The sequence below is a fragment of the Ruditapes philippinarum genome, unplaced genomic scaffold, assembly GCF_026571515.1.
Source record: "Ruditapes philippinarum isolate M1 unplaced genomic scaffold, ASM2657151v2 ctg167_1_1_1_1, whole genome shotgun sequence".
Taxonomy (NCBI): domain Eukaryota; kingdom Metazoa; phylum Mollusca; class Bivalvia; order Venerida; family Veneridae; genus Ruditapes; species Ruditapes philippinarum.
This window is the reverse complement of record NW_026851615.1, coordinates 395,935-407,887: the sequence shown is the minus strand read 5'-3', so window position 1 is coordinate 407,887 and position 11,953 is coordinate 395,935. Positions and strand designations below refer to the sequence as shown.

The 11,953-nt window shown below is 33.7% G+C and overlaps 1 protein-coding gene across 1 annotated transcript; it reads right to left on the bottom strand.

The window, feature by feature from the left end:
• Positions 1 to 3,625: 3,625 nt before the first annotated feature.
• On the bottom strand, positions 3,626 to 5,156 carry LOC132713108 (PI-actitoxin-Avd5a-like). Its single transcript, XM_060695611.1, has 3 exons — positions 5,041 to 5,156; positions 4,702 to 4,806; positions 3,626 to 3,990 (listed from the first exon to the last, which is right to left on the bottom strand). Exons 1-3 carry the CDS (start codon positions 5,078 to 5,080, stop codon positions 3,911 to 3,913), a joined length of 225 nt encoding a protein of 74 aa, XP_060551594.1. The 5' UTR covers positions 5,081 to 5,156; the 3' UTR covers positions 3,626 to 3,910.
• Positions 5,157 to 11,953: the final 6,797 nt, after the last annotated feature.

Below are 11,953 nucleotides of genomic sequence, written 5' to 3'. Positions count from 1 at the left end.
AATGGAAATGACGTCAAACTCTATTAATATAATTTGGCTAATTTTATCACTTATTTATTACACATTCAGTTGTTATATCAGGCATTTTAGTCGTTCAAACTAATGAAACCGAAATTAAACGGTTTGCTTGCTTATTTTTTAAGATTTTTTTTGCCTTAGCATCATCAAAACCAGGTCTGAATTAATATAGGAAAGAAGCACAAATTTGTTTGTGTTTGTACTGTGTTATTTCTATTCATTTACTGTTATTTTCCTGCTGTACCAACACATTTACATCTTTATTTTTCACCATTTCAAAACAATAGGTATAATTAAATAATCGATACTTTAGGTTATGATATCAAACATACAATACTTGTCTATGTCTATCTTACCGGCTCTGTGTTGTACTTGACTATGCTTAATATTACTCGTATTATAAAACAAACATAACGCACCATAAAATATGCGAACATATACAATATACCGTTCGACAAGGAATAATAGATACCAGAAAACCCTCTATATTAAGTGTTGGTGATATGAACTAAGGAGCAATGATAATTATTTTAATTTTCACAATTATCAAAGAAATTATAAAATACTTTATTCATGCAACGTAACCTACTTAAATAAAATATTAATAGTAAGTGTATGATATGATCTGACGAAGTTTATCTACAATATATACTGTTTTAAAGCAAGTTTAAGAGAAAGTTTAAAAGCAGGTAAAATGTTAGTTTGAGTCATATTGACTAACAACCTAATCCATAATGAACAACCTTAAAAGCAAAATGGTTTTGAACCAAAACCTTTGAGTTTAGGAATTGAAAAAGGCGACCTTATCATACACAAGAATGCTTTAACTTAACTAAGTAAAGAAGAAATGATCTGCATTAGCAATGAGCATCCAGAACTGTTCTGCACCTATATGAGATCTACAGTTACGTTATAAACTTGTCTGTGTTGTTAAGAGCTTAATCTTAAAGACCTGTGTTAGCCTATGGTACCAGATTGAACTGAAAAATGAAAATGACACTGTATCCAGGACTTAACCAATTACTTTTCATTGTGGTGGGAAAGGTTATCAAGATTTGAGCCGCGTCACGACAAAATAAACATAATGGGTTTGCGACCAGCATCCGCGCAGCCTGATCAGGATCCATGCTGTTCGCTAACAAACCCTATTACAAGTAGAGAAACTGATAGCGAATAGCATGGATCCTGATCAGACTGCACGGATGTGCAGGCTAGTCTGGATCCATGCTGGTCGCAAATGCACTATGTTGGTTTTATCGTGACGCGGTTCATTTCTTTCCTGGTATTTGCTATGCTTGACATTGCTGTCTATGGATGTATATTCTGTTTCTGATATAAACGCACAAGAAAAAGTTTTTAAACAGATTGCCAAAATTTATACTATATGCATTTGGTTAACAAGTTCCTAAATATGCTTTAAATTACAACACAAAAATAAACACATTTGACTATTCTTTGCCAAAAATAAATATATGAATAAATTGTAGCATATGCGAGCTTTCTCAGATTTTGCAAAATAACGTCACTGACAATATGTGTTGCTTCATTTTATTTGTGTCCTTTTGGGCGTTCTTTAGTTATTCTGATCAAAGATGCAGTATTTTCAATCCTTTCAGATCATTCAGCACGGCATCATTATTGTGTGTGCGTGTTTGTGGAATCTTTAGTTTATTCTATTTTAACCTTTTACAGTTATGTTGTTCCAGTATTCCTACTCGCATACTGTATAATCATTCTTAGGATATGGTGCCTGTCTATTGATGTCTTATCTTTAATATGCAGGCTTCATTAAGGCCTCAACAGAAGGTAGGATTTACTTGCATTCAGACGGTAATTATACACTGTAAGAATCATCTGAGGTTTCCCCTAAAAAGGATCCCTTTACATTGAGCCTTTACATACTTTACTCACTAAATACTTTTTTCGCCATGAGTAATGATTGAAACACCTTCATTTAAAAAATATATATATATATTTTTTTTTTAATGTGAAGCCTGACCGAGACTCAAACCTGGGACCCTCGGAATACCGGACTGCGGCTCTAATGACTAAGCTATCTGGCCGCATACAAACTACCTCCTCGCCCCTAATTCGAGAACAATTCAATACCGAGACATAATCTTTTTCGGAATAATTTGGGATTCGAACATAACAAAACTTTGGGTCTCCTGAAGAGTTTTTCAACATCATTTTTACCCCATCTTACTACTATGTTTACCTTTTAGCCCTAATTGTTCTGGAATTTCATTCATTACACCCATTATCAGGAGATAATTTGGTTATCTGTTACTTGTCATTGTGGGAGGTCTGTAAAAATCTGTACGACAAGATTTTCAAAATAGAACATGTCCTATCCCTTACACCTAGACTTAAGGTTTCCGAAATCAAGAAATAGTAGCCTTCACACATTAAGATTTGTCTGTACATCTTAGTTTTAATTGGTGTTGTACTTCAAAATCCTACCGTCTGTTGAGGCCTTTATTATAACCATCTTTCAAAATTACTTTTTATTTAGTTTCGCTTATTGTTTTCTCGTTAAGGCACATGCATTCTTTTACTTTGTGACCATATGCCGTTCTCGTGGAATGACATGAACTTGTCACATTAGAGGTCCCATGATATCCGCCGTATATATTTGCCGTTGTATCTTAATTCAAAACCTTACCATTTTCGTGTTTAAATTTTGAATTCTGCTTAATTCGGTGCTAGTGAGCGTGGACGGTAGCATACACTTTCCAGTACTACCATGAACAGGCTCAATCAAACCAAGCTTGCAATATTTTCATTTTTAAATGTAGGCATGAGTGTATTTTGAAAAAGTTGCTTTGTTTAAAAAAATCCGGAAAAGAGTGATCACTTGGAAGCATTAATCACATCTAAAATACATGAAAATTACAGATTCGGTAAGTTTTGTTTGTTTCATTTTACGCCTTTTCCCAAAAGTATTTCAGTCATAAAGGCGGGTAGTTTCCTAACCATCGTTCCTGGAGAGTTACACCAGTAATAGACTACCTTCCTCCGTGCTAAACTACCAAAGCATCTCCCGGGGATCGAACCCACGCCAGAGCGGTAACTGGATTAGAAGTCATCGACTCTAACCCGTCGACCACGGAGGCGGTAGGAAAAACAGATGTCACCAATGATTGAACATATCACGGTGTAAATTCTGAAATTTTGGACAACCTTTATCGTAAGCACTTACTATTTATAGAAACGTTAGTATTTAATCGAATGTTCAAGTTTTTTCTTCTTCGTTCATTCCTTCTATTACCCAACACTTTCAACAATTAACTTTCATTTCCATATTTGTTTTCTGTGATTTATCAGCATGTTTCAAAGTTCTTTTATTATTCTTGATTAGTTTTTAAAAACGTACTAATTTGTGCATTTATCACTTACGTGTATTATGCTACAGAGCTATAGGGTCTTCCTTTACATTTTTATGTCTATACTTAATTATGAAGGTCGGTTCGATTAGAACAACCTGATTTCAAATTGCTAACGTTCGTGTACATGTAAGAGAGCAAGTTTATAGTGAAAAAATTATGTATATTTAACACAAAAAATGCATATATAATTGTTACAATTTCATTCATCCTTTTGAGATAGAGCTTACGGAGAGAGTTTCTAAAAAAGGCTTTTCAAGTTTCGTATTCAATCCGTACAGTTTATTGTTTGTCAATTGTCATGTAAATGAATTGTTTATACTTATGTTTAAGTAGTTTTCATTAATGAACACAGTAAAATGTAATATCTCGTTGAACTGAGGATATCACTTTTATAAAACAACAAAGATTTGCAGACGTTATCTTTATTTTTAACAAAATTACACTTCCATTCTTCAGACTTCATCTTTATTAATAGATTCCAACACTATAATGTTTCCATTCATCTAAACACGACATGGTCCAATACCAGCTAATTTAAGTTCTTCGTTTTTGCACTGTCCAAAGTTGAATTCACAAGCATTTCCTGAAAAAAAGATATGTTTTGAACTTTTTACTCATTAATTAACATAAATTTGGATATCTTTATTTAACTTTTATTGAATTATTGAATTGAGTACCGCTCAAGCCGGTGCTAGGGGGCGTGAGGGATGTTGCACTTATTCATTATCCCTCATGTACAGACTCAATCAAACCGAGTCTGCAATTCTTATGTTATTTTGTTGTGATTAATGCTTCCGAGGGATCACTTTGTTTCCAGAATTTTAGGTAATTGTATACCTTGTGTTAATGTTTCGTGTCTCCAGATGAGTCAAGAAAAATAAAATATTTCAAGAATCAAACTTGAGAAAAATGAACTAAGTTGTTAGGAAAAGTAAAGGATTGAAGATTCAAGTTATGATTTAAATGTAATGTGTAATTACTGATTTTTAACGTCATCAATATTATTGCAATTACCTAGTTTTAGTGTGCAAAAATATATTATTTTCCCAATATTTTCACGAAACTTACGCATTGATTTCATGCTATTCCAAATTTTAAAGATAGAAATATTTAGATCAAAGTCTCGAGGCGTTATCATGTTTCTAGTTAGTTTTATGGAAGATTCCATTTTAAGGTTGGAACATTTAAATCGTAAAAGAAGTAACACGTCTTCTGAGACATTTATTTTCAATATTTCCCATCACATAGAATTTTATACTTAAACAGAGAATTTAAAATATGACAAAACACTCACCATAAGTCTTCCCGTCGGATCCACACACAGGATCCCAATTAGCAGGACAAAACCCTGTACAGTCATCATTTGATAAGTCATTTTCTGGGTTGCGTCCATATACACCTTAAAATATCAACATACAGTGTTCATTTTAGCTTAAACAAGTATTGCGTTAAACAAATTAAGATATTTCTTTCTAGAAATGAAAAAATAGGTATACCAAATATGTAGAATCAGATTTAAACAAATTGCAATGGTAAATTACGAAATAACTTAACATCATAGATAAAGTTCATGTCAAAGATTAATCAAAGCAACAAACATTCAATAAATCTACCATAAACGAAAAATACTCACTTTGAATAATAAGACAACAAAGAAAGATATTCACCAACATTGTCAAGTGTATCGCGTTTAAATTACAATTGCAAGCTTTCCTTCTCGATTGTCGCAAATAATTTGATAATCATGCAATTCAAGTATGATTAAACTCCCTGAATATAATTTGCTAATTTTATCACTTATTAATTATGCATTAATTGTAATAAAATGTATATCCGCTTGACTTTTTAAACCTTCTTCAGATTCCCTTTGAGGCGTACATGACGCATAGGAAGTCATGGTCAAGTCATCTTAAGTCTCATGGATGATTGTTTGACCTGTAGTGATTAACTCGGGAGGTCGAGGTCCTACAAACGGTCATTTTGAAAGAAAGACGTCTGGACGCTGCTGTCGTCTTCTCCGGGTACCAACACGTATGTACGACATGATTTGCGGAAATATGCATGAAAAAGTTGGCATCAGATGCGGACCGTCATGGACACTAATGTATCTCGAACATATGGTTCATTCCGGCACCGAGCATATATATCATATATAATATTCAAATTACATGAGTTATGAATATGAATACAAATAAAATATTACCAAAACTGAGGGTAAATGTTGACAATGTAATTAATACACTAAACGTCACATTAATATGGAATATATGATAAATCATTTTGTTGTAAAACATTCTCGCACATAACATCTTTAGCGTGTTAACCTAACTCGAGATGATTGTGGAAGGGAAGTTTATCACAACTCTGATTGTTGCTTTCGGATCTTCCCATTTTCGAAATTTTCAGGTTTACTGATATGTGAACCCTTAGGTACCTCTCTGTACCAATAGCATCTTAACTGTCTCAAGTCAAACTATAGATGAGAACATGGAACACAATAATAATAATAATAATAAAAATAAAAAACAAAAAGTTCGTATTGGGTCTCGTCAGAAAAAATAGAAATTTTAATGCGGTTGTTCCCCAAGTTTTTTCCAATATTGGAAAAAGTCCACCTAAATTAAAGGGTTAATTTTATATAAAGTAAACAGCAGGCTGCATCTTGGGTGTGTTTGTACCGTACTTGGTTATGCAGTCCATTCCATTCCCAGTACCAGTACTAAAATTTTAGTTTTGGTATTGCAGTAAGGTTTTTTTGGTGTGATTGTTGTTACTTTTTTTCAAAAGTTTGAATTAACAGTGTCAAAAAAAATAATTGCAAATATTATTCAGCAAAGAAATAAAATCATAATTTACTTTAAAGTTAACATAACATTTTTACAACTTTATAGTTTTAACATACTTTTTTCCAACAATATTTACAACATATATTCATGTCATATCTTATTGTTTCGTAACCAGTCAACTGTAATACAATGCAATCATCTTTCATTTAAAACACAAAAGTCATTTGTTGCCTTTCACACCTTCACACCTCTGTTCAATTTAAACCAAAGTAAATAACAACTTTTTATGGTGCTAACAATATCACTTGAAATAGAATTATTTAAAATAGAATCAATTAATTAGTGATTATTTTGCTCTTTTACTAGTAAATACAATGATTTGGATATAGAGAGATAGAGAGAGAGAGAGATAATTGTTTATTATAGTGACATATGCAATGAACATTTATACAGTACAATACATTTAAACAAAGAGTTATGCACCCGGCCCAATGGACATATTAGTCACCTTTTATAATAAATAACATTAATCATATAACTTTACATGATATGACAGATAACGTGAGGGAAATGGTTATGGTAAAACAATACCAAATTGATACCAAATATGATAGTATGCACATACTAGTATAACAAAAAAATAGTTTTGTGAGACATAATTTTTGTTGAAATGCAAAACCTAAATTATTTTCATAAGTTTAGAGTAAAGTATACTTCGTCTAAACAAGTAAGCTTTCATTATATATTTGGCTGTCTTTCTTATGTGATCAGTCATCAACACACATACTTTTTAAGAAATGGTTATATTCATGTCCTGAACACAGTCAACATTAACAAATATATCGTTTCTTATGTGTCTATAAATATCACATGATAACAAAAAGTGAGTCTCATCCTCCACTTCATTTCTTTCACAAAAACGACAAATTCTGTCTTCCACTGCTTCTCCAACGAAACGCCCAGTCTCAATACGTATTGGTAAATGCCAAATCTGAACTGACATAAAAGTGACCGTTCATGTTTTCTTAAATTAAGTGAAACATAATCTTCCTTATCAAAGGTATCTTTAAACAGTTTATATGTACGAAGTTTCCTACATGATTGCAAATCGGTCTGCCATTTATTACAGTACAGGTCTCGTATTTTATCTCTAGCAGTAGACATACTAACTGTTGTTAAATCTGTAAAGTGCTGTTCTAAATTAAGATCAATAAAAATCTTTTTTATATTTGAAGACCAATTTTCACATGTATTGCATTTACCGTAATCTTATAAGAACACTTTTTTGGTTAGTCTATCATCCCGCATTGATAACAACAACAACCTGTTCCAAAATCGTATTATAGGCAGTTTCTGTCTGAGCACACTTGGTAGCCATCCTGAATCTCCATACATTGCTACGAGTGGTGCAAATCTATGTACACCAAAAAAGTATCTTAGCGCGCGGTGATAGACATTGTCAACACATTGGTACGACCTGAAGCCCCACGAGGAGGCGCCATACTCCAATATTGGACTCACACAACTGCCTACCAGTTTTTCAAATGTGTTAATTCCAGTATCTTTCAGATTGTGAATTTTACAGATTATGCTCCCTAAAGCTCTTCCAGCATCTTTAGATAATGATTCACTATTAAGATTAAAGTTCATTTCCTCATCAAAAACTATGCCCAGATATTTATAATGATCAACGGTCTCTAGAACATTTTCACCAACTCTGAAAATAAATTCACTGCGCTGTGTAGGTCCTCTACGAAAATGGACACATTTGGACTTATTAGTATTAAATAAGACGCGCCACCGTTTGCACCATTCATGTACAACATCAAGCATACGCTGCAAATTTATGTCTGAGTCTGAGATCAGCGCTATGTCATCCGCGTAGAACAATGTAGATACTATCATAGAACCAACGTTAATTCCAAGCCCAAGGCTATTATTTTCGTGAATGAGGTCATTTGCAAACACGGACCAGAGCGTCGGCGACAGCGTACACCCCTGCTTTAATCCAGTAGTACAATCGAACCAATCAGTATGGACAAAATAATTTGGTAATCCGCTATTATTTATGCGAACACAAGCCGATGCACTAGCATATATGTTTTTAATAGAATTATAAACTCTCCCATCGACATTGTTAAGTAACAGTTTATACAAAAGTAAGTCTCTATCAACAAAATCAAAGCACTTTCTTAAGTCTATAAAAGCAGTGAATGTGTTTTTGTTGTTACGTATAATGCTATTTAGTGTAAAAATATGATCTTCACAAGACCTGCCTTTTCGGAAACCATTCTGTTCATCGGCCATAAGATTGTTTGATTCCATGTATCCAGAAACATGTTTGTTAATAAACGCAGTATATAATTTGTTAACGCAAGACAGTAGACTGATTCCTCTATAATGTAAGGGTACTCGTTTATCAGTATTTGGATCCTTAAGAATTGGGAATATAATCGATTTACGCCAAATTGATTGGATAATGCTACATTCAAATATCAATTGAAAAAGTTCCTTCAACACCGCAATGACTGCTGGGAATTTCAATACATCATACGGAATACGGTCAAATCCCTGAGCTGACCCACTTTTAGCTTTCATAATAATGCTGGAGATTTCTTCAATTGAAATATTTCGGTTCATTAATGCATTCGGGGTATATAACGGATCCTCATTTCTACGCTCTATCATTTCCTTATGGTTTATATAATTTTCCACGGTTGAGCGAAAGCGAATTAGAGGAAAATTATTTTCCATTGGTCGAATGAAGTATCCTATTGCATAGTTTCGTGCACGAAGTTTTCGTGCTAAAGTAATGTGTAGTATTGGTCATTCAGCTTTGGACGATCGACTAGGCAATATCAGCTTAAATTAACTGTGTAGTGTGTAACTTGTATGTCCTTGGAATGTCGGAAGAAAACTTGGACAATTCACCACGTGGTCTTGACTTGCAAGCAGAAGGCAGCTCTCATGGTTATAATAATCAACTACAGCTTGTTTTGGATGAACTGCGTTCACAGAGGCAGGATTTTCAAACTTTAAGAGACGAAGTTCAAGGCAAGTCACGATCTTTATCTTCAGAAGTAGACAAATTAAAATCAGAGAAAGTTTTAACATGGAAATTTGAAGGACACAAGATTCAGTACGAACTTAATAGTAGTATTGACGAAAAAGTTAAGCAGGCTAAGTGGGGAATACAAAACGGCAAATATCAGTATAGCTGTGAGCTTTAAGAAGAGGTTATAAGCTTAGTTAAAGAACGCAACAAGCATATCCGAATAGCTGACACAAGTACGGCAGGCTGGGACACGGTCAGAAATTATGTCAGTAATCCAGTTGCGAGTGATGAAGATGATGAAGCGAAAATCACCAGAGCTGAGAACAAGGCTCTTAAACGAAAGAAAGAGAAACAAGGCAGCAAATTTCCCGCCAATAAACGTTCTGCTTCTCCGAGGTATACTCCCATGGATTTTGCTTTTCCAGTACGTAATAACCCCGGTTTCTACGGTTCATCATCGAGGATTACTTCCGGGGGATTCGGTAGAGGGAGTCTTTTTCGCCCCTATCTCAGAGGACCACGTTTCATTAACGTTTCAGAGAACTATGGCTCGACCGCTACAGGACCCTGTTTCGCTTGTGGAGAATTCGGACATTTCCGACGAGACTGTCCTTTCACAGCCAAATCACTCGGGAACCAGTCAACAATCAAAAAATGAAGTTGTGTATAAAGATGAGTATCAATTTGATTATACTATGTTTACACATGACTTTCATGAGTATGAACAAGGTCAAAAATGTATAATAGTTAAAGGTAGACTGAGAAAAAATATTCAAATTTGGCGTGACATAGGCGCGTCTGATTTTATTTTAGACGTATTGAAATTTGGTTATAAAATTCTATTTTATTCAACACCTACTATTACTTTTTGTAAAAATAATAAATCTGCTTTATCTGAACAAGAATTTGTTTCATGTGCAATTCAGGATTTGTTAGATAGATCTCTTATTGTACGTTGTTCTAGCCCTCCACAAGTTGTTAATCCCTTAACTGTATCTATACAGAATAGTGGTAAAAAGAGATTGATTTTAGATCTTCGTAATGTGAATAAACATTTATGGAAGCAATCAGTGAAATTTGAAGATTTAAGGATAGCTTTATCGTATTTGCAAAAGGGTTCCTTTATGATTAAATTTGATATTACTAGTGCTTATCATTTCATTGAAATTTTTGAACCACACACTGAATTTTTGGGATTTTCTTGGGTTAGAGATGACGGTCAAGTGATTTTTTTATAAGTTTCTTTTTTTACCGTTTGGGTTATCGAGTGCGTGTTACATTTTTTACAAAAGTAACTAGACCTTTAATTGCAAAATGGAGAAGTGAAGGAAAATTGGTATTAACTTTTTTAGATGATGGTTTGGGTTGTGCGAGCGATTATGAAAAAGCATTGTTGCTTAGTAATGAGGTTAAACAAGATCTGTTATTGTCAGGATTTATTCCGAATGCAAATAAATGTGTTGGCTTCCAACACAGGTTTTGCATTTTTTAGGGGCCATTTTGAATTCTAAAGATGGAATTATAATGGTTTCTGAGGAAAGAATTAATAAGGCTAAGTTAACTGCTTCTCAGTTATTGCATGATTTGAAGGTACACAGGCGTGCGCCAGTTAGGAAAGTAGCAAGTTTAGTAGGTCAGGTCATTTCCATGACAATTGTTATAGGTCATGTGACACAGATAATGACCCGTTATTTGAGTATTGACATTTTACATTCTCTATCATGGGATTCTTACATTTGTCTTTCTCAGGAAAGTATTAAGCAAATTAAGTTTTGGATTGAACAGTTAGATAATGTAAATTCCCGGAACATTTTCCAGTCTCAGATTTGTTCAAGAGTAGTTTACAGTGATGCTTCATCACTAGGAATTTGCTGGTTATGAAGTAAATACTTTAAACGGTGTTTCCCATGTTCAATGGTCCCCAGAAGAGAGTAAAAAATCCTCTACTTGGAGGGAACTGTTTGCAGTGTATTCTGTACTTCGATCACTTACGCATTTGTTAATGAATCAGCGTGTAAAATGGTTTTCGGATAACCAGGGTGTTGTTTCAATAGTCACTAAAGGCTCCATGAACAAAATATTACAAGAGATTTCATTATATATTTTAAATTATATAACTCTTTTTCTCTTGAAATAGAAATTGAGTGGATACCTCGTTCCCTTAATAAAAAGCAGATTATATGTTAAAACGTGTCGATAATGATGACTGGGGTATATCACTAGAAATTTTTGTTTTAATTGAAAAACAATTTGGAAAAAATGAGTATAGACTGGTTCGCTTCAGAATATAATCATAAATTGCCGCGTTTTTATTCCAAGTTTTGGCATCCTAGTTCTCAAGGTGTAGATGCTTTTACAGTAAGTTGGGCTGGAGAATTTGGATTATTTGTTCCCCCTTTTTATCTTATTCACAGGGTTTTGAATAAGATGATTTTAGATCGGGCACAGGGAATATTAATTGTCCCTCTATGGAAATCAGCTCCGTTCTGGCCGTTATTATGCCAAAATGGTTGTTTCATTAACATAATTAAAGAATTTATTATGTTGCCTACGGAGGGCTAAATATTACACGAAATGTAAGAATGGTCATGGAATTTTTGGAAATATCGATTTAAAATTCGGTATGTTGGCTTTACGTGTTAATTGTTAGGGGAGTTTACTCTGACAGAGTCATAAACCTAGTAAGATTGAGTAGTTTCCCTTGA